We start from the raw sequence: 23,564 nt of genomic DNA on the forward strand, positions 1-23,564 counted from the left end.
CTTAGGCACATGAAAAGTGGCCCTAGTTGGTAGTGAACTGATTCTTTGGCTGAGATGTATCCTTTCAATAACTTGAAAAGTAGAAAGGCAGACTTAGGGGTTCTTGTGGTCACAGATGTGTTCCCTTTTTTGGGGGTGAGACATACGGAATAACAACATGCATGGGCTCATTTGTAAAAAAAAAAAAAAAGTGCTTATCTGGAAGACAAGTGTCAAATGTGAATAGTGATTATCCATGGATTAGCGCATTTTGGTGTGTTGCTTTCCTGATGGAATATTGTTTTAATGAAAACGGATCAAATGAGGACATTGATGGGTGAAAACTATGAGGAATTGACTTTGATATTCTTAACTGCATCAGCAGAAATTTTAAAAAACTTTCGAAACCACTTGCTGCATGAGCTAGGTGTTGAAGGGAAACAGCTCACATGTATTCTCAGATATATTAATAAAAGGACAGTAGAATAGAGCTGTTCCAGCCTTATTGCGTGTTTTCTTCCTGAGTAAAAATAGGAACTTGTGTATTGGTGGTCATCCTGACATGAAACTACAAGATCCTTCCCCACAGGATCATCCTACCCTGAAACCTGGAACCAAATCCATTCCCATTCAGCAAATGTTGATCAAGTGGCACATAGGGGATAGAGAGATGATTGCATACAAAAATGAGAAAGAAAACAGATTGCTAGGGCCAGGTGCGGTGACTCACCTGTATAATTCCAGCACTTTGGGAGGCCAAGGCAGGTAGGATTGCTTGAGTTTGTGAGTTCGAGACCAGCCTGGGCAACATAGTGTAAGATCTTATGTCTACTTAAAATAAATAAAAAGAATCAGCCAGGCATGGTGGTGTGTGCCTGTAGTTCTATCTACTTTGGGAAGCTGAGGCTAGAGGATCACTTGGGCCCGGCACATTGAAGCTGCAGCGAGCTGTGATCGCATCACTGCACTCTAGCCTGGGTGACAGAAGGAGACCCCATCTCAAAAAAGTTTGCCAGTAGGCAGGATAGGTATCAAATGTGAAGAAAAAAAAAATGCTTAAGATACTTGGAGATGACAAGTAAATCATCTTCCAATTTTACAGATTTTATGGAAAGAACTCTTCTTATGTCCATGGGGGATTGGATTCAAATGGAAAGCCAGCAGATGCCGTCTATGGACAGAAAGTAAGCATTTCAAACTTTATTTAGGCTGTTAAGCAGGTAGAAAACTCAAAATTGAAGTGGATACATACAAAATAGATTTGCTGATAAAGATCAAATTTCTCAACTGTTTAGTAAACGTTGATGTATTTTATTACTATTTGATTAATGTATTTGTTGAAATGCCTATATGATGTCAGATTTGTCAATTTTGTATGATAATCTAAAGCTTTTTTATATTGGAAGATAATTGGCTTTAGCATAGGGATCATCTTTTTAAACTTTAAAGTATTAATTCAGGGCAGTTATTTAAAAAACTCAAATGTGGTCACTGGGAATAGAGTATACAAAGAAAAATCAAATATAGTCGGCATATCCTGTAATTTGAATATGCACATTATCTTTAACTGTATTGTGTTGGTAGTTTTTTAATTGGAGATTATTTAAATTTTAAGGCATTCACAATTGATTTTTTTTTTTTAAGGAAATCCACAGGAAAGTGATGTCTCAAAACTTCACCAACTGCCACACCAAGATTCGCCATGTTGATGCTCATGCCACGCTAAATGATGGTGTGGTAGTCCAGGTGATGGGGCTTCTTTCTAACAACAACCAGGCTTTGAGGAGATTTATGCAGACGTTTGTCCTTGCTCCTGAGGTATGTATAAGTATGATTGTTTTGTAGTGATAAAATACATGAAAAAAAACAATGAATGGTTGTCTATATCTTTACAAACACTTGAAATTTCAGACTTAAAACTTGGAAGACTAATACAATAACTCCTATATGCAGCTGCCCTTACCAAGAGCAGCTGTCACCACTTCCACATGTATATAGTTCTCTATAAGAATGAAGAATTCTCTTCCATTTTATAGTACAGTTATCAAATTCAGGAAATGATGCAATATGATTATCTATAATCCATATTTAAAATTTGGAAAGTATCTCAGTGTCTTTTAGTGATTTTTTTTCCTTGCCCAACATGGACTCTATACTTAACACATTGCATTTATCTGTCATGTCTCTAATCTCTTCTAATAGGCAACTGTTTCTTAAATCTTTTGGGTTTTTTTATGGCAATAACATTTCTGAAGTGCACAGTCACTTTTTTTGTAGGATGCTTTATGTGTGTCATTCAGTGCTTCCCATTAAAGAGGCACATTATGTCATTTAGTTGTGATATGAATTTTGATTACTTAGATTTTTTCACTGTAAAGTTAAATATCTTTTCTCTCTCTCTTTTTTTTTTTTTTTTTTTTTTTTTTTTTTTTTTTTTTTTTTTTTTTTTGAGATGGAGTCTCACTGTATAATCCAGGTGGGAGTGCAGTGGCTCCATCTCTGTTCACTGCACCCTCCACATCCAGGGTTCAAGTGACTCTCCTGCCTCAGCCTCCCAAGTAGCTGGGACTGGCTGGGCTATTTTAATATTTTTAGTAGAGATGGGATTTCACCATGTTTTTCAGGCTGGTCTCTCTAACTCCTGACCTCAAGTGATCCACCTGCCTTGGCCTCCCAAAGTGCTAGGATTACAAGGATGAGCACTTCACCTGGCATCTTATGTTTTCTCTTTTTGATTTGTAAATAAAGGATGGGCGATTCTGTACCTTTTAATTTTTTTTGAACATTACGGCACAAGATGTTCCAGGTTCATCTTGCATTGTTCCTGCCCCAACTCCTATTCTTGAATCAGTTGTTCTTTCAAGGAGGCTTGGTTCTTTTTAGTTATGCTTAGGAAAGGACAAGTTTATGTTGAATGATTGCATTTGTGTTTTCTTCTGGATTGGTCCAGACTGAACAAAGTTAGGAAGCCTGTTTGCTTAAGCGTATATGTAGAAATGGCACAGTAAGAGCTTGTTGAATAAATCATTGTTTGCTCTAGCATTAATCTTAAATTTTCTTTTTAAGATAGCAAACCTAAAGTGCTTAAAATCTTTTAACCTTTGAATATAAGATAACTTTTTGTCTATTTGCAAAATTATGTGAAGCCATTATAGTCATGATTTTTAGAGGAAGACTTAGATTAAATGTAAAGATGTGGTAGACTTCTGAATATGCAAAGAATCATGTGTATGATTGTCAGTTATAGGTTTATTATAGTTTTTTCTTTTAAAGGAAGTGTCTAACTTCTTAGTCTAATATGCTATTATATAGACTGTCTCAGTTAATACACAAAATATTAAGGTATATGTTGATATCCTTTTTTTTTTCTTTTTGAGATAAGGGTCTCCCTGAGTTGCCTAGGCTGAAGTGCTGTGGCAGGATCATGACTCACTGCAGCCTTGACTGCCTGGTCTCAAATGATAATCCCACCTCAGCCTCCCAAGTAGCTGGGACCACAAGTGCAGGCCACCATTCCTGGCTGATTTTTGTTTTTGTAGAGACTACAGAAAACTCACTATAAGTTGCCCAGGCTAGTCTCAAACTCCTGGGCTTAAGCAGTTCTCCTACCTCAGACTCCCAAGTTGTTGGGATTTCAGAAGTGACCCATGGTGCCTGCTGATACCTCTCTTTTTACAGATGAGTAACAGCCTTAGAAACTGAATAACTCATAAATGACATAATTGGATCTGTACTCAGGTGTATCTAGTGTGAGCAAGATTTTTCAGGCTACACTACCCTTGCATGTTTGTATCAGTATTTTCAGATATACTTTTGGGGAATTTTAAATATCTGCTGAAGTTAGGAATATGATCGCCTTTTTTTTTTTTTTTTTTTAAGACAAGGTCTTGCTCTGTTGCCCAGGCTTCAGTGCAGAGGCGCAGTCTTGGCTCACTGCAACCTCCACCTCCTGGGTACAAGTGATCCTCCTGCTTCAGCTTGCCCAGTAGCTGATAGTACAGGCATATGCCACTATGCCTGGCTCATTTTTGTATTTTTAGTAGAGATGGGGTTTCACCATATTGGCCAGGCTGGTCTCAAACTTCTGACTTTAGGTGATCTGCCCTCCTTGGCCTCCCAAAGTCCTGGGATTACAGGCATGAGCCACTGCGCCTGTCCGGAATATGACTGCCTTTTAATGATTTGAGATGTGGGTTGTGGCATCTTACATACTTAGATTTTGTCAGTTTTGGGATGTTTATCTTGTGAGGTAAAGTATTTTGAGCAAACAAAATATATGTGAGTGTAGTCTTTTTACCATCTGTTGTAGACCAGGCATTTTCAGTTTTGGCACTGTTGACATTTTGGATCAAGAATTCTTTGTTAACGGTAGCCTGTCCTGTGCATTGTAGGTTATTGAGTGCATCCCTGACCTTATTAGTTGTCAGTAGTATCCCCTGTAGTGAATATTGAAATGTTGGGAGGGCATGCTGACTTACACACGTAATTCAGAATTTTCAGAGGCTGAAGCAAGAGGGCCACTTGAGCCCAGGAATTAAAGACCAACTAGGGCAATATAACAAGATCCTGTCTCAACTCAAAAAAAAAAAAAAAAAAGAAGAAGGAGAAATAGCCTTGCATGGTGGTGTGCCCCTATAGTCCTAGCTATTTAGGAGGCGGCAGGATTGCTTGAGCCTGGGATGTCAAGGCTGCAGTGAGCTGTGATGTGCCATTGCATTCCTGCTTGGGTAACAGCAAGACCCTGTCTCAAAAGCCCCGTAGCAACAAAAACTGAAATGTCTCCAGATATTGCCAGATGTCTCCTGGAGGTAAAGTTGTTCCAATCACCAATGATATAGAGTGATTGCACTTTTTAAAAGTCTGTGGAATAAATGAAAACTTTCTATTGGCATTGCAGGGGTCTGTTGCAAATAAATTCTATGTTCACAATGATATCTTCCGATACCAGGATGAGGTCTTTGGTGGGTTTGTCACTGAGCCTCAGGAGGGTAAGTAGTGAAATACTTTAAGTTACTTGTCTAAATTTTTTTAAATGATATCAAATTGCCCTTAAGAGACTATGGGTTTCTTCACTGTTTTCATTATACTCTGTTTTTCGTTAATAACTGGTAATTATCATGGCACATGAAGAGTCCGAGGTTTTACCCTACTTGAAGCTGCTAACAGGTTAGCTTACATCATGGATGCTAGTAGAAGACATAAGACTCTTAGTTCAGAAGGAGGTAGGTTAACTCACAGCAGCAGCAGTAGCATTTTTGCCACATTTACCAACAGGATGTCATGAAGAAGGCTGGATGATACTTCTGCAGTGGGTTGTGTTAAAGGCATGGGACATTGAGTTTAGGGAACACAAATTTTTTATAACATGCAGTAAACATACCTACTCTTTGTTCTGGAGGGAGGCACTCTTTCAAAGCTGTGTGCTATACAAATGTTCTTGAAAGACAGTCTGGAAGAAAGGGTAGGTATAGAAGATGTGTAGACACAGAGACTTGTGGAAAATTTTCTCCAAGATAAAATTTGAGCGTGTTTTGTGTGACTGAGAATGTATTTATGTGTGTGTGTGTGTGTGTGTGTGTGTGTGTGTGTGTGTGTGTATATATATACATAAATATAAATAAAATGTTTATATTTTATTTAATATTAATATTAATATATAATTAATATTATAAATATAATGTATATTTGTAATATAGTCTTACAGATGTGCAGTCATTTGCTTAGCTAGTAAAGTGGTAGAGCCTGCATTAGATAACTGTCTAATGTAATTTGCCTAATGTCATGAGCCAGTAAGGTGACAGAGCCTGCATTAGGCTCCATGCTCTTAAAAACCAAGACACTACAGTAGTCTTAAAATCTAACCTTAAAAGCCTTAATTCTGCCCTTAAAGTCAATGCTGTGATTTTACCAAATTGCCCTACTTTGTTTACTTATATATGTTTCTCTTCATTGTTGTTTTGTGAACATTGTGAAAGTGAATGTGTATGTGAATTCAGTAAGTACAAATTACTTTAAATATCTTTTCCTCACTTAGAGTCTGAAGAAGAAGTTGAGGAACCTGAAGAAAGACAGCAGACACCTGAGGTGGTACCTGATGATTCTGGAACTTTCTATGATCAGGCAGTTGTCAGGTAAAAAAATTTTGTTCACATGTCCAGGGCTGCATAAGAACTTGCATTATCTAGTCTTTCCATTTGTTGGAGGGCATTTACATATTCTGAGAACTACCTCAAAATAATTTCTCAGAAGAATGGTTTTACTTCTGGTAATTTTGATGAAACAGAAATACATAACTTGTTTATTAGTAGATTGTACTGTGAGGACAATCTATTGCTTAGTTTAAATAGTGTCAGTTGCTATTTGCTTAATTTAAATAGTATCAGTTGCTTTTTGGTTTAGTTTTTTCTTGGTGTTAAGTGAAAACTTGAATATTGTTTATCAAAAGGTGAATATATTGAGATGTTAAATGCTTTGAGGGAATAAAAAGTGGACAGAGACCTATTTAATTAGAGATCAGGCATAAATTTATCTAAATACCAATATGTGAGTTAAGTAGCAATAAAGAATTTTATTACCTTAGTAAGTGCCTCATTGTACCTTTGGGTTTATTCTCCCCTGTGATTGGAACAGAAATATGTTTGATAGCACTAGAAATCCATATTTACTTGTTACCGTGTGATGCACTGAATGTTAATTAGTGCCTGAAGGGTGTTTTCAAGTGTTTCTTAAGGTGTGATGAGCTAATCAGGCTATTCAACTTTGGTTGCTGGTTCAAAATGAAGATTCATGGTTCCACTGCAAACCTACTGAAATAGAATTTCAGGAGGAAGAACATTTGCAGTTTTGTTTTTGTTCTTTTGAGACAGAGTCTTGCTCTATTACCCAAGCTGGAGTGCAGTGGCACTGACTGCAACCTCTGCCTCCTGGGTTCAAGCAGTCCCCCTGCCTCAGCCTCCTGAGTAGCTGCAACTATAGGCGCTTGCCACCACGCCTGGCTAAATTTTGTATTTTTTTCCACCTGATTTTGGTTAAAAAAAATTTTTGTATTTTTGTAGAGATGGGGTTTTGCCATGTTGGCCAGTCTGGTCTGGAACTCCTAACCTCGGGTGATCTGCCCACCTTGTCCGCCCGAAGTGCTGGGATTACAGGTGTGTGCCCAGCCACCTCTGCAGTTTTAACAGCATTCCTGGTTGATTTATGTGGAATTTTAAGAATTGTATTCTGAATCATAACTAATATCTTTTCTCCCCCTAATTCCTTAATGTGCTTAAGAGTTTTTTTGTGTTTGTGTTAAAAGCCAAATATAAAATTTGCCATCTTAACCTTTTTTTTTTTTTTTTCATTTTAACTGTTTTTAAATATAAAGTGCAGTAGTGTTAACTGTTACAGACATGTTGTACAACAGAGCCCGAGGACTTTTCACCATACAGACAGACTAAACCCATTGAACGGCAACTTCCTTTTCCCCTCTCCCCAGCTTGTTTTGAGAGTTTTTGTGATGGTGTATGCTAAATGAATTGTAACGGTTGTGGGATTCCAACCATACAGTGATTTGGTTCATTTTGATCTCTTGATTCATTTGCTTATCAGAATCTATCAAACAAATGGATTCCAGTTATTGAGTGGTATTTTTTAAATTACTTTTTAAAAACTCAGACATACAATTTTTAGATTTTTTTTTTTTGGACAGAAGGAGCTAATTTTATGTTCTGGTTTCTGGTTAATAAATGATGGGAAGTTTTTTGCAAAATAAATGGTGGCAGGTGGCAGAATGATATTTCTCAAATTTTTCTCTTAAAGTAATGACATGGAAGAACATTTAGAGGAGCCTGTTGCTGAACCAGAGCCTGACCCTGAACCAGAACCAGAACAAGAACCTGTATCTGAAATCCAAGAGGAAAAGCCTGAGCCCGTATTAGAAGAAACTGCTCCTGAGGATGCCCAGAAGAGTTCTTCTCCAGCACCTGCAGACATAGCTCAGACAGTACAGGAAGACTTGAGGGTATGAAACATGTCTTCATTTTTGTTCTATTTCTAGTTATTAAAAAAAAAAAACTGTTCTTCTGTATTACTGTTTGGTTGACTTTTGTAGATACATTTTCATATTGGTGGTTCATTTCAGGGAAATTTCTTAGATATTGAGCCATGCCTTTGATAAGAGAGAGGTAAGATGTGTATTAACTTTGTTTCATCAAAAGAAACTACTCCTTCCCCATAGCTAACTTCAATACCTGTTAGGCCAGAAATTATAAGTGCCACTGTATAACCACATCAGTGATCCCTCATCTTTTTAATATTTTAATCTTTTATGCCATAAATTATTACATGCTTGTTAAAACAAGTGCCATAACAATCTTTTTTAGAAAAATAACATGGCAGAATATACTTTTCCTATGAAGTTTTATTGAAGATAACTTTATAGTAGAAGTAGAAATGAACTGCTGAAGTAAAACTTTTCTAGTTGGCATAGCTGATTTCAGAAGTTTTCAGTTTGTCCTCCTGAATCTCATCAGGGTGATATGTTAAAACTCAAGAAACCTTTACATTTGATGCTCTGGGAAGTAATATAATTTTTAGTGCTGTATTTATAGGTTCAGGCTTATAGCATTTGTTCGTTCAACAATTCACATTTCTGCTGTGTGTTTGGCATTGTTCAAGGTATAGGTATTTTATTTGTAAAACAGAGTTCTTGCTCTCTGGCAGCTAAGAAATGAGTAGGAAAAGCAATGTGGAAATGACGTTAGCTTACAAGTAGAAAACACTAGCTGGGCATGGTGGTGCCTGTGTGGTGTCAGCTACTTGAGGGGCTGAGGTAGGAAGATCGCTTAGCCTGGGAAGTCAAGGCTATAGTGAGCTGTGATTATGCCACTGCACTTTAGCCTGAGTGATAGAGTAAGACCTTGTCACAAAAACAAAACAATAAAAAGTAAATGGAAAAGTAGGTTGGCTGGACTAGATGACCACTTAGGTGGCTGTTATAGTAACCCTAGTGAGAGAGAATGATGCCTTGAATTTCAGTTGTGGCAGTGGAAATGGAAAAGAGATAATTAGGTAGAATAACAGGTTCTGAAGATTTTTAATTGTGTTAGAAAGGTGTTTGTGATGGTTCTGCAGTTGATATAATTGAGTCAGTGTTTGTACCATGGATTGGATTGAATCGTACTAGGAAGAGCTGAGCTGATTTTGGAGGAGAGGGAATTTTATTTGATTGACAGATTTGAAGGAAAACAGTTTTCCATGGGCCAGGCGTTGTGGCTCACACATGTAATCCCAGCACTTTGGGAGGCTGAGGCAGGAGGATTGCTTGAGTTCAGGAGTTCAAGACCAGCCTGGTTAATATAGTGAGACTTCATCTCTACTAAAAAGAAGAAATAGCTGGACATGTTGGTACATGCCTGTAGTTTCAGCTGCTTGGGAAACAAGTGAGAGGATTACTTTAGCCCAGGAGATGGAGGCTATGGTGAGGTGTGTACATGTCACTGCATTCCAGCCTGGACAACAGATCAAGATCCTGTCTCAAAAAAAAAAAAAGTAAATAGTTTCTTGACCCTAAGCCTCTCAGATTTGCCTGGTACTTGATCATCAGTCCCAAGGAATTTCACTACTAAATTTTGAATAGTTGAAAGAGAGGAATCTTAATATGTATATAAACTCCATCCTGCATATGAGAATGTGATACCATTTGTTATGTACAGGAAATCAAGAGTTGGTGGCTTTTATATTGTTTTGTTACATGGTATAATTATGTAATGCTGGTAATTGTTCCCTTAGACATTTTCTTGGGCATCTGTGACCAGTAAGAACCTTCCACCCAGTGGAGCTGTTCCAGTTACTGGGATACCACCTCATGTTGTTAAAGTACCAGCTTCACAGGTAAGGTTCTAATAAAACTTGTCCATTAGGCAGATTTACTTACATTTTCGTAATGTGATTCAACAGAGGCTTAGAGAGTGTGGAAACTGGCCAGGTGCAATGTGGCTCATGCCTGTAATCCCAATACTTTAGGAAGCCAAGGTGGGCTGATCACTTGAGCCTAGGAGTTTGAACCCATTCTGGGCAATATAGTGAGATTCTGTCTCTAAAATAAAATCAGCTGGGCCATGTGGCATGCATCTGTAGTCCTAGGTACTTGGGAAGTTGAGGTAGGAGGATTGCTTGAGCCCAAGAGATTGCTTGAGCCACTGCACTGCCTCCTGGGCAACAGCGTGAGACTTTGGCTGTCACACACACAAAAACATTAATGTATAGGGCAGAAGAGAAAAGGGTATAAGATAGTTTTTAATGATTTTTCTTGTGAGAGAAGTGTCCATTTTCTAGTTTAAACCTTGTTAACTAAGACAATTAAGAGAAAGAATAAGCCTGTTTTGTTTTAGCACAAAAGTTAACTTAAAAATTTTTCAGCCCCGTCCAGAGTCTAAGCCTGAATCTCAGATTCCACCACAGAGACCTCAAAGGGATCAAAGAGTGCGAGAACAACGAATAAATATTCCTCCCCAAAGGGGACCCAGACCAAGTAAGAGCTCAGAAGGGCAATTTCTCTAGTTTGGGGTATTTTGAGGTGAGAGCTTATTTTGGGAGGGCAGTTGATATTTATATACTTTAAAATAAAAATTTTTAGGGTTGATGGAATTACCTGTTTTTAGGGTAGAGGGAAAACTATTGACTGTGAGCAGTCACTGAAAGGTGTCTTCTTTCTCTTGGCTTTCATTGATGTTTTTGTTTCCTTTTAAGTCCGTGATGCTGGTGAGCAAGGTGACATTGAACCCCGAAGAATGGTGAGACACCCTGACAGTCACCAACTCTTCATTGGCAACCTGCCTCATGAAGTGGACAAATCAGAGCTTAAAGATTTCTTTCAAAGTAGGTTATTTAGGTTTGAACATTACATTCATCTGTTGTCGCTCTAGCACTGTACAGTGGAAATAGAAAATGGGCCATATATGTAATTACACATTTTTTAGTAGTCATGGTTAAAAAAACAAAACAATAAAAAGAAACTGGATAATTTTAATACATTTCACTCTAAAGCATTGTAATTTCAACATGCAGGAATATTGTGAGATATATTTTACACTTTTTAATAAGTCTTTGAAATCCAAGTGTACTTCCCATAATTTTATACATATGAGAGGCACATCTCAATTCAGATTAGCTACATTTATATTTCAAGTGCTCAGTAGTCATGCATCTAGTGGCGACTGTGTACATGTAATATTTAAAAGGGAATGGTGTAAGTAGTTATCTGAGAATCTGTTTCACTTGCAGATTATGGGAACGTGGTGGAGTTGCGCATTAACAGTGGTGGGAAATTACCCAATTTTGGTTTTGTTGTGTTTGATGATTCTGAGCCTGTTCAGAAGGTCCTTAGCAACAGGGTAAGCAGCTATTCATCTTGATTTTTGTTTGTTTGTTTATTTTAAAGGGTTTTGGTTCTTTAGAGTATCTTTATAGCTGGATCTTTATGTAAAGTACAGTTTATTCCAACATGTTTGGGTAATTTATTTCATTATTTTCAGCCATTATTAAAAGACCTGCCTGGGGCTTTAGCAAAACAAAATTTCTGTCTAAATAACTTAGTTTTTGATAATGGGAATTACGAGAATGAGAAAACGAATAGTTATCAGTGCACTGAGATTTATGTAACCATCTTTCCTTGGTGTTACAGGAGATGTTCAAGAGATGAAATACCAAGCTACTTTTAACTAAGATAAGAGCCAGTTTGCCCAAGGCAGTTTTGGTATACTGCTGTTTTTAGAGAATAACTATTAAAAGTTTCTCCTTTAAGTCAATAAATTGGGTTTGGAAGATAAATTATGTAGTCACCCTACTTGGAACCACTCTTATTAACAGTACTCTTACTGTGTACATTCTAATAATAGAGGAATTTTGGAATGGGAATCTTAACGGTGGGAGCCCCAAAGAAAGCTTCCCTTCCCTTGCAAAGAACTACTTTTTGTAGTAGTAGAAAAGAACAAGTGTATAAATAATACTAATTTATTAAGCTGTACTTTTTTCATTGAGGTGAAATTTACGTAACAAAATTGACCGTTTAAAAATGTACAACTTAATTGCATTTAGAACACATTGCTTTGCAACCATTACCTCTAATTCCAAAAGATTTTTACTAAAAGCCATAAGCTCTCTACTCACTAAGCAGTCATTCCTTGTACTTGTCTCCCCAGCCCCTGGCAGCCACTAATCTGCTTTCTTCCCTGCGGATTAAAACTATGTACTTTAAGCCATATAATAGAAACATTGCAGATCAGTGATATTCTCCAGAATGTTAATGGGCATACTGCCTTTTTTTTTTTTTTTTTTTTGGGACACGGTCTTGCTTTGTCTTCCACGCTAGTGTGCAATGGCATGATCTCGGCGCACTGCAACCTCCACCTCCCAGGTTCAAGCAGTTCTCTAGCCTCAGCCTCCTGAGTAGCAGGGATTACAGGCGTCCACCACCACGCCTGGCTAATTTTTTGTGTTTTTAGTAGAGACGGAATTGTGCCATGTTGGTCAAGCTGGTTTCTAACTCCTGACCTTAGGTGATCTGCCCGCCTTGGCCTCCCAGAGTGCTGGTATTACAGGGATGAGCAACCACACCTGGCCATATTGCAAAGTTTAATGCTATGTTCATAACATTATGTCAGCCTTAATATGCTAATGTATGTTATCTTTCAAATTATTTGACCACATATTTTTGTGAAGCATCTCCTGCAAAATACTGTTGAGAAATGAGAGAACAGTGGTTTATCTCACCAAAGCCAGTGAAGAACCCAGAAATGTCCAGTATGCTTTGTAGATAAATCCATCATTCAGCATGTATTAGATCGTGTGGTCACCCTTCATTTCATGGTGTTTGTAGATGTGTACTATGCTCCCTTCAGTAATTTTTTTTGTGTGAGTGGAAATAGCTTATGTAAGACTGATTGCTCTGGTATACGACATGTTGTAGTGTAGCTTTGTAGTTCAAAGCTTATTTTTCCCAATCTGGAGGCCTTGGTTTACATTCTTCTATCACTCATTATTGTAGTGACCCATGGGAAAAGTTCTTTAACCTCCCTAGATCTTAGTCTTTCTAGTTCTTAAAGAGGTATCAAGTATCAGAGGGTTGTTGTAAAGGTTAACTGAGCTAATAAATTTGAATAGAACACTTCACTGACATATAGTAAGCACTGATAGATATTCATTTTAAGAAATTAGAAAATTATATTGCTGGTAAAGAGCATGAATTGAATTTATTGAAATGTTTGGTAGCCTGTTAACTACACTGGCTCTGTTAGGAGGAAAAGAAGACCAAGACTATCCAAAATTCTTAGAAGGTGAACAGCAAGTTAAAGTTTGTCAAATCAATGAAGGTTTTATTTGAAATGTATATGTACTTTGCATAAATATGTGCAGTGCCATCTTTTCACATTGGTGATGATGCGGTTTTATTCTAGGCCTCCAAATCTGTGGAGAAGGTGGCAATTCTTTATTCAATTTACATAATTCTATGAGAAAATAAGTACTTGGGAGGCTGGGGCAGGAAGAAGTGTTTAAACCCGGGAGTTGGAAGTTGTGAGCGGAGATCTTGCTCACTCCAGCCTGGGTGACAGGCGAAACTCCATCTCATCAAAAAAAAAACAAACAGAAAACTGAACTGTGAGAAGTCAGTTGATGTATAGTCTGCTGGTTCTTTTTTTTTGTTTTGTTTTTTGGAGATGGAGTCTTGCTCTGTTGCCCAGGCTGATGTGCAGTGGCGTGATCTCAGCTCACTGCAACCTCTGTCTCCTGGGTTCAAGCAATTCTCCTGCCTTAGCTTCCTGGGTAGCTGGGAGTACAGACATGTGCCACCATGCCTGGCTAATTTTTGTATTTTTTTTTTTAGTAGGGACGGGGTTTTGTCATGTTGGTCAGGCTGGTCTCAATCTCCTGATCTCGTGATTCTCCCATCTTTGCCTCCCCAAATGCTGGGATTTACAGGCATGAGCCACAGCCCCTGACCTCTGCTGGTTTTTTTTTTAATAGCTTTTTAAATCCTCTACTGTCATAGCCAGCTTGTCAGTACTCTAAGTCTGGTCAACTTGATTCTTACAGCCCATCATGTTCAGAGGTGAGGTTCGTCTGAATGTGGAAGAGAAGAAGACTCGAGCTGCCAGGGAAGGGGACCGACGAGATAATCGCCTTCGGGGACCTGGAGGCCCTCGAGGTGGGCTGGGTGGTGGAATGAGAGGCCCTCCCCGTGGAGGCATGGTGCAGAAACCAGGATTTGGAGTGGGAAGGGGGCTTGCTCCACGGCAGTGAATCTTCATGGATCTTCACGCAGCCATACGAACCATAGTTCCTACAGAATGGTGAATTTCTTCGACCAGGCTTTGGTATCTTGGAGTATGACCCCAGTCTGTTATAAACTGCTTAAGTTTGTATAATTTTACTTTTTTTGTGTGTTACTGGTGTGTGCTCCCTTTCCCTCTCTTCCGTTTCCTGACCTTTAGCCTTTCACTTCCAATTTTGTGGAATGATATTTTAGGAGTAACAGATTTTTAAAGAAGAAAAAAAGAAAAGGACTGAATTTCCTTGCTTACTTTGCATATACAGACTGGACTTTTTTTTTTTTTTTTTTAAACCGCCGTTTCCCCAAAGGAATGTGTCTTGCGTATTACTGACATTTGGTATGTTTCATTCATTGGAATATTTCTTATTTTCTACGTGTTTGAAAAGCCTGTGAGACAAACAGGATTTGATAACATTTTGAAGGCAGGAAAAACCCAAATTGTTTCTTCTTTGAGAGTCATGACTTCCTTCTGGTGTGGTGAAATTGCCATTGGAAAATTTGACAGTTTTGATTCTCACTGGTATGTTTAAAAGCGGAATAAAAGGAATAGAATTTTTCTTTTGATACAGGATCACAAAACAATTCTAAAGCCTGTTTTTACCACTGAAATTTAAATTGTGATATATAGGTTTTAAATGTCTAGAATGCAGGTAATAGGCTTTTCTTGAACTTAGTTTTTTTGAAGTAGAGTTTTTCATGTTTAATTTGTATTTGTAAAAAAACCAAAAAACAAAAAAATTCCCCAAACCCAGATAACAACCAGAGCAAAACTGTTGTGCCTTCTATTTATCTTTGATTTCAGTCTTGGCAGTTGTTTAAAGAAAAATAATTAAAAAAAAAAACCTAGATTTGTTTTATTATTAGGTTCAGAGTATGTGGGGAATTGTAGAATCCCTGTTTCATCACCTTATATGTCTTCTGTTAACATATTTGTTATGCCTTATTCTAAAATTGAGTCTCAAACTGGAATGCCTTTGAAGACAGATGCTTCTATAGAGGTTCTTTGGCCTAAATAGTTCAGCATTTGTATTAAGTTTTATCCTGGTATCTAATCAGATTCCTAATCATAGCCCATAAGAAGGAATGTGACTTTAATATTGGACTTTGCTGATGTGCTCGTGTCCGCATTTTTTTCTTTAAATCATAGCCATATGTTAAATTTTCTATTTTGTTATGGTTCTCTTTTATTGATGGGCATGCAGTGGGTGTTTCTTGGAAATGGCCAATTTTTATTAAAATATTTCTGGAAGAAAATTTAATCTGGCAATATAGACTAATACTCGTTTCACATATGTGTTATTTGTTGAGTGCTGTGTGTGAGATGGGTGAAGGTTTTGTTTACAAGTGTGAAGCAAGCCTTTGTGTGATTACTTGTCATTACTAACTGAAGGGCAACCAGGTTGTCAAATTCACTTATTTATTTTCTTAACAGTATTCATCTTGGACTGTCATTTGAGGATAGTACAGGAATATTTGCAGTACTAAGAATCTCTAGGTTTGCTCTGAAGGGGTCAGTTAAGGCTGAGAGACTCTAGGTTTGCTGTGAAGGGGTCAGTTAAGACTACAGTGAAGTTGGTGTTACTAGTTTGGTTCCACTTCTTCAAATATTTGAAAATTAGCAGCATCTCCTTTACATAAACGTGACTGAATCACATGGCCTTTTTGGAGGGTTAGTTTAAGTAACTTTGGTAACCACTTTGACCCAGATCAGTGATCACAGGAAGAAATACAACTTGTACTTTTTGTAGCTTATATTAAGCGTGTGGTGGGTGGAAAGAAAAGTTTAGTTTGAGTTACTTTGGAAAAAAAAATTATGTTGTGGTAATAAATTATAGATAACCTAGAAATTATTCTTCACAAGTGAATACTAAATTATACATTTCAAAACAGGGCATTAACTAGATGCAGCTATCCTCAGCTTGGTGTTATCACATCCTAGAGAACATTTGGAAATGTGTGAGATTTGGAAGGGTTGTTGGAGAGACATGCATCTGGTGTTTATTGGGTGGGGTCTGAGGATACCAAATGTTGTGTAAAAATGAAGCAGCCCCATCGAGAACATGGGTAGTTGCTCTGCCTATGAGTGGGTGGAGCTGTGGGATTAGGAAAACAGGAATGAAGACTCATCCTTTTGAAATTCAGCCTGAGATAAATAACAAATAAACTAATTAGGAAATAGAAATCTATTTCAAGAATTATAGTAACATCTACTCTAAGTAATTAGTAATTTCACTTTCCATTATTTGTACCAAGTGTATGTGTTGTGTTGTGTATGTGTGTGTAAATGTGGAGAGGTGGTAGCAATACATGCTGATGCTGCTCGTAACTTGTGGCAGGGAATTACTGCACAGTCCCAGAAAATAAAAGGCTTCCCCAGTGATTTCAGTCTTCAGAGTTGGGATGATTGTGAGGTTTTGAAGGATGGTATTGGACCTAAGAAATAGAATTAGCATTATGGTCAGCACTATGGAGAATCCTTGTACAATTAAGTACATGATTGCATGTAGACTAAACATGAGAGCTTAGAGATACATATGTTTCCACTGCTGGAAAATGAATATAAGTTAGGGCAATATTTCCTATAGGCGGCAGCAGTAGGAGCTCATCACATTCAACATTTTCAGATTTTAAAATGAAATTTTTCATCTGTAGGAATGGCCCAATGTATAGTTATTGAGCTTAAGACTTACTGAGCTTAGAACTCTTGACCCATGAGTATTTTTATTTTTATAGAGGCAAGGACTTGCTATTTTGTCAGGCTGGTCTCAAGCTCCTGGCCTCATGAGCCCTCCTGCCTTCCAGATAGCTGGAACTATAGGTATACAGCATTGCACGTGGTCTCCTGAGTATTTTAGCTAGGTAAAATTTGTTTGGTTCAGTGAGTCTTAGTTTTTTAAGACCTGTTGATTTATAATGAGAGATCTTGGGCCTTAAAATATATTTTTGTTTCAGTGGTGAGGTTGGGCTTTACTTCGTGTATTCCAGTGTTCTTAATTTTGTCAGATATTGCTAGGGACCAGTGAGATGGATAATCCAAAAATAATAATTCTACTTTGGGTGAGTATGTCACTACCACAGTGTTAGTTGAATTGCACTTTAGTTTTAGGTTAGAAAAGTTAATTTTCACATTTGTGCTGTGGATTAGGTGATGTTATCCTTAGCATAATAGATAAGGAACAAACAGAGCAGTGAAATGACAGGCTTTCAAGTTGTCCATGTAGCAAGGAGCATATTTGACACCCAAACAAATACTTTTTCTCTAGAACCATAATGACCCCCCAGTTACATTTCAGTAACAGACCGTAATGAACTTCCTACTGTAGGGAGACTTGAGTTAGGAATACATTCAGAATAGGGTTAACATTACAGTTCTTAATTTTCTTTAGGGGAGACAAGATAATTAAACTTGGCTTTTGCCAGTTTTTTTTTTGATTTGCAGATTCTATATGGTAACACAATAATGGTGGTTCTTAAGTTTTTTTCTCATCTGGTTTGATGATTTAGTGCAAACTTGAAATCTGGATGTGGATAACTATTTTTATTATAGCATAATCCAGGTGAGTTTACAGAATTTGTGTTTTATGCTTATAAACTGTGACCTGATAATTTTCTTCATCCCTCTATTGGAAAACCGTTGTTAGAAGTTAATGATTTAATGGAAAATGTTGCACTTTATAGAAAGCCATCGTAGAACTTACAGTTAACATTTCTATGGAGCTTAGATTTGTAGACCCCTGTTTATGCTGAGTGACATTTCTTTTAAATGGTTGCATTTGCCAAATCTACTTCTAAAGATGTCTTTCATATTACAGTTTTCTTTTTGTGCTACTTTAGAGAATCTCTGCAGTACTGCATACAGATGAGATAATCGTTGACCTTTTTAGTTCAGCAGTTTTTAACTTTGCAAAAGAAGTAACACCAATGTTTATTTGAATATCAGGTTTTAGCTAACTGCCTAATATACCAAAAAAAAACTTAGCAATGTCTTATGTGGGATGAGGGGTTGAATTAAAGTTGCTGATCAATTTGGCCATGTGGCACTAGATGATAACTAAATTAAGGGTTTCTGGTTCTAAGGTAGTAATGGCTTTTGGGATTTATATTTGTTTAATGTTGAGGTTCTGGGGACCATAGGTGGGCCTGTCAGCTCTTAACAGATTATAGTAAAGGAGAGTTGGTGACGCATGTGAGATAAAACTTGTTTATATTTACATTCTTATTAGATGTCAGGACAACACTGAAATTAAACTGCTGTGTTCACGCTTTGATGTGACAGTCTCAAATTAAGGCCTAAATGAATAAAAAGATGATATAGAGAATACCTAAAACCCTTAACCAGTTTTGGTTTTTGATTGTGCATATGTGTTGGCTTGGAATCAGGTTTTTAGTTTCTGTTTATGTGACTTGTTTGAAAACAGCGGATTCTTCTCTCCACAGTTTCTGTTTGAACCTAGTAGCTTATTTTAATTCCCTGGCAGTAAGAGGAAAATAATACAGGGAATCTGTTCAACTATTTCTTTAATAAATCATGTGACTTGACCAGTTACAGAAATTCATATGTGTTTAATATTTTGAAATGTGGCCTGTGTCCCAGATTTGTAAGGTAACTGCATATAGTGTGTCTTTGGATTTTTTTTTTTAAGTAAATTATGGATTTTTTCTGGATTACCAGAAATTAACTATTGATTTACTGAACCAAGTATTTATTTTCAGGAGCCCACTTATGGGGAAGGTTGCCTGTATTTTTGGTAGTAATTAAAGGGAAGATTAGATCCTGTTTAACCTGTATAGAAACAGTTTTAACTATTGCTGAAGTTAAAATCACTTTGGGGTTGGTTGTGGTGGCTCATTCCTGTAATCCCAGTGCTTTGGGAGACTGAGGCCAGAGGATTGCTTGAGACCATTAATTTGAGACCAGCCTGGGCAACATAGCAAGACCCAGTCTCTACTGATAATTGAAAAATGAGCCAGATGTGGTGGCACATTCCTGTAATGTTGCCTCTCAGGAGGCTGAGGCAAGAGGAATTCCTGAGCCCAGGAGTTGGAGGCTGCAGTGAGCTGTGATTGTACCACTGTACTTTAACCTGGGTGACAGAATGAGGCCCTGTCTCTGAAAAACAAAAAATTACAAAACCAAACAAAAACATTTTGGTTACTCATTGTCCTGATGCTTTGATGTCAGTTGTTCCCCTAAATTTTAAAATTTTGTTACGAAGATTGGATGTACACTGATTTGGCCCTTTAAATGACTATACCAAGAAGCTAGTATAAGGGAGTAGGAGAGGAGAAAACTTTTTAAAAAATTATTTGGTGCATGCTAATGTAGCTTGTAGGGCATGTGGTTTAAAAAATTTTCTGGATTTTGAAGGATAGGGTGGAAGTAAAATTTAGCTGCTAGCATAGGGAACATTTGTGATTTATATAGGAAATATACTTTTCAGTGAGAAGCATCAGACAATTTTTTTCTTCTATTTTGATTATTACCACAAGGAACAGAGAAACTCTCAGAATTCTTTGAATCATAGAATGTTAGTGCTAGAAAGGACCAAAAGTGACTTTATAACCCCTTCATTTTACAAGTGATCAGAGAATTGAGTAGTAGAGTCCCAAATCTGTTTTTAGAAGTAATATGATCATCAGTTTAGGTTCACTGCAGGAAGGCTAGCACTGTTAAAGTTTGTCAGAAGAAAAAGGGAAGGTGTCACTTTTTATATGTTCACCTGGTTGCTTCCGCAGTTTTCATACCCCTGTTTTCTCTATTTTTTTTAGAATTGTCATTAATGGCCCAGCTCTACCAGGGCTTGTTGTCTAAGGACATTAACTTGTGCTCCCCTCAGGGATGGGTTTACTACTAGCTGTCAGAAAGCTATTGGGTATCCTAATGTGTTAATAGCTGAAACTCAGCTGTAATTTCTCCTAAATACTTCAGCATTTTGCATTCTGTACATTGTGGTGCTTTTTCCACCTTGTATTGTAACTGTAAGCTCCTACGGGGCAGCAATTTGGTCTTAGGCATGTACCCTGTTTAGTGCCTGGCAGTGCCATGTTTATATCAAGGTCTTAATATTACTTTTCAGTTATTTCTCCTACTCTTCATGGAAGTAGTGCTCCAGCCTTGCTAAAACACTTAGGGTCCTCCCAATAAGCCAGGCATTGTGATTCCTTGGCTTCAAGTGCCTTCTCTCTTCCCTGAAGGTCCACTGAGATCTACACCCCGCCCCCCCCCCCCCCCCCCCCCGCTTCTTCAGATCTCTCGCCATGTAAGTAATTTTTTAAAAGATCAGTACAAGAGCTATGTTTTTTTCCTAAGAAAAAATTTACAACAGGAATGGGGAGTTGTTTGGGTCTGATCTGAAAATCCTTTTTTGGGTCTGATCTGCCCAGAATTTGAAGTGAGGAACAAATTCATTCTCATCTGTTTTCCACATTGTTTCTCTTGTTTGAGGTCCTGTTTTGACCACCGTTTCTAGAGCATTTTGTGTTTCTCATAGTTCATAACTTGACCCCTTCAATCTAGAATTAGAATTACATTACTGTTTTACTACTTTACTAGACTGTAAGCTCCTAGAAGACAAGGACTAGGGAGTTAATCTCTGTATTCCACCAGAAGGTATAGTGACTCGTAACTAGAGTCTTTAGATGGTAATTTACTGATTTGAATAACTTAATATATTTGTTTTCATTCCTAAGGGAGGCACATTTGGAGATAGACCTTGAATTTAATCAATATTAGGCACTATGCAGTGGAGGAAATTGTTGGGAAATTTTGGGGGATGGATATAGAAGGGGGAGGAAGTCACTGGCCATTTTGAGGTGCTTTCATTATTGGTCTGGGTAACTAGTCATTTCTTCCTGATTGTGCCTAGTATATCCCAGGCAGTTTGTTTCTATGCAGAAGAATTTTATATGAAATTTTCATTTCTTTGCAAAAACTTGTTCCTTTTTTCAGTTCATGAAATCATCCATGCTAAAGTCTGAGTCATCTGCTTCCACTTCTTATTCCCCACATCCAGTCTTCAGCTAAGTCCTGTCGGTTCTACCTCGAGTCTTTCATGTGTTTCTTCCTCACCCATGTAATTTCAGTAGCCTCTCAGCTTCACTTAACCTCTTACTCCAGTCTACTTTATACACAATGTTAGATTCATCTTACTGAAACGTAGCTCTGACCATGTATCCCATGTATGTGTTCTCTCTCCACTATTAGACTGTAAGCTCCTTATGGGCAGGATCTGTGTCTGAGTCATCTTTGTATCTTGCCTAGTACCTACCAATAAATACTTCCTGAATGAACAAATGAATTTTCATTTCTCGACATAAAGCCTTGTCTAAAGTGAGATATTTTCCAGGTTATTCCTAGGTTTGTCTCTGGGGTAATTGGAAGTTCTTGCATATGAAGTTGGTTAAATAGTAATAATTAAGAGTTAACCACAGAAAATTTCAGAAAACTTTAATTTTTTTCCATTGGAATCAGCATGGATATGTGTATATGGATGGTTCAATAAATATACTTTTATATACATGTTTCACAGAAATTTTACATTCCATCTTCAAACTGCAGAAATAGATTTTTTTTTTACAAGCCAAAAAATAACTGCCATAACTTTTATGACTTCATGCAAAAAAAAAAAGGGGGAAGAATAAGTTGTTCAAGGTTGAGTGTCCAGTAAGAAGTAAAAATGTTACATTAAGGAAGCGATTGCTTAACATGCTGCTTAAGGTGGTAGCCAAACAAATCCTTAACTGCAGCATTAAGGCCATACCAAGTTTATACATATATACAAAGAAATTTCCATATAAAAGGCATACGATCACATTTTCTTCTTCATAAGTATAAGGAACTTTGTAATTCTGACCTAATTTTCCAGGCCAATTAATTAAAATGTCCCAGGCTACTTTTTAGAAATCTCTTCTACTTTGGCTAGCTGTCAGAGTCGCTGCTATGTGGGCTTGTGACGTCTGGTCTGGCATGAAAGCATGAATCATCTTGAACCTCTTCCATCATAGCACTATATTGCTTAGCTAATTCACACTGCCCGACTAAGCAAGTAGAATTGTAACTTGTGGTTGCCTTACGTGTAACAGACTCCATAGTCATGTTGGCGTTGTGACCTGAAGAATTACACGGTGCCCTTCTTAGATTCCTTTGGGGTTAAGGTAACTTCTTAAATAATGTGCTAATGAACCAAAGTGTTTCAGGAAACATGCCCTAGCTCTTAGATGTTTGTATCTAACTTTTACCCTTTGTGTGTCATGATACATTTAAGTTGGTAGCTACATTTTTGGAATAAAGGAAATGTAAAATCATTTGCAGAATAATAACCTGGGATTTACTCTTCTGCGTAAACATCAAACCAGGGAACTTTTAAGACATAGGGTACATCTTTTGTGCAAATATCTAAGCGGGCAAAATGGGGAAAACATGAAGGGCAAGTCCTTTGGGGATGACTTCCAATTAATGCAGAAGTCATTCACTTTGGCAAGGTTGGTGGGACTCTGAGATTTCACACTCTTGTCCTGTTGGCAGAAACTAGCTCATCTTAACATTAGTGAATCCTGAGTCAAAATGAAAAGTTGCTAAATTTAAGATAGAGTGTACAAATAACTCCTTCCCCCAGTGACTGCATTTATTTTGTAATTAAACTCATTTTGGAATGTTTTAAATTAAATCCAACTTTGTCATTAATGTTGTCTTAGCAATGATTTGGTATACTCTCTGTTGTCTTGTTCATTGCCAGTTTTCAAGTGTGGCTCCAGTGTGTTTACAACTATGGCCGCAAGGTATTTCAATCTCCTATAGTTTCTCTAGACCAGTCAAGTTTGAGAATGAGGTCTCCGTAAATGGCCCACCCTAGGAGAGAAGACCAAGTGATTTGTGATTTGGAAGCATTGTGGTATGTTTGAACACTTGCAAAGTTAACAGTCACTGAGTATTCTAATCATGCACCAACCACTCTTCGCCCTAAATGCACTACAAGTTATTGCAGTAATTTGCATCAATTCTAGTCAACAAGTCTACTGTGATGCTGATCTTAAACAATGAGACTGGAATCTCAAAGCTTTGGCAGTCTTGGAACATCAAGAGGGCTTAAAAGTATTAGGGTTTTTGTCTTGGTCACTTTGTGGTTTCACTTTGTCCATTTCAAATCCAAAACAGCTGAAGATACGTTTCATCCAATTTGTCAGACATACTTGGAGGCCACTGAGGTCTCTGCTATGTTTGTTTTGAAAGTAGAACTCAAGCTGTTTAGTTTTTTTTTTTTCCTTTTGAGAACAT

At 37.5% G+C, this 23,564-nt stretch overlaps 1 protein-coding gene across 3 annotated transcripts in view; it reads left to right on the forward strand.

The window, feature by feature from the left end:
* The window catches only part of G3BP1 (G3BP stress granule assembly factor 1), a 37,164-nt gene extending 15,584 nt beyond the window's left edge, over positions 1 to 21,580 (forward strand). For 2 of the 3 annotated variants that reach the window (XM_017540516.2, XM_017540515.2), the window contains exons 3-12: positions 1,082 to 1,163; positions 1,624 to 1,797; positions 4,877 to 4,967; positions 6,014 to 6,110; positions 7,780 to 7,981; positions 9,751 to 9,852; positions 10,381 to 10,492; positions 10,711 to 10,839; positions 11,245 to 11,354; positions 14,053 to 21,580. In XM_017540516.2, coding sequence (XP_017396005.1) covers positions 1,082 to 1,163; positions 1,624 to 1,797; positions 4,877 to 4,967; positions 6,014 to 6,110; positions 7,780 to 7,981; positions 9,751 to 9,852; positions 10,381 to 10,492; positions 10,711 to 10,839; positions 11,245 to 11,354; positions 14,053 to 14,259 — 1,306 coding nt within the window. In that variant the 3' untranslated portion in view covers positions 14,260 to 21,580. The remainder of the gene's footprint in view (positions 1 to 1,081; positions 1,164 to 1,623; positions 1,798 to 4,876; positions 4,968 to 6,013; positions 6,111 to 7,779; positions 7,982 to 9,750; positions 9,853 to 10,380; positions 10,493 to 10,710; positions 10,840 to 11,244; positions 11,355 to 14,052) is intronic. The other variant, XM_017540517.2, reaches the window with a different exon arrangement.
* Positions 21,581 to 23,564: the final 1,984 nt, after the last annotated feature.

The sequence above is a fragment of the Cebus imitator genome, unplaced genomic scaffold (assembly GCF_001604975.1).
Source record: "Cebus imitator isolate Cc_AM_T3 unplaced genomic scaffold, Cebus_imitator-1.0 Scaffold126, whole genome shotgun sequence".
NCBI classification, from domain to species: domain Eukaryota; kingdom Metazoa; phylum Chordata; class Mammalia; order Primates; family Cebidae; genus Cebus; species Cebus imitator.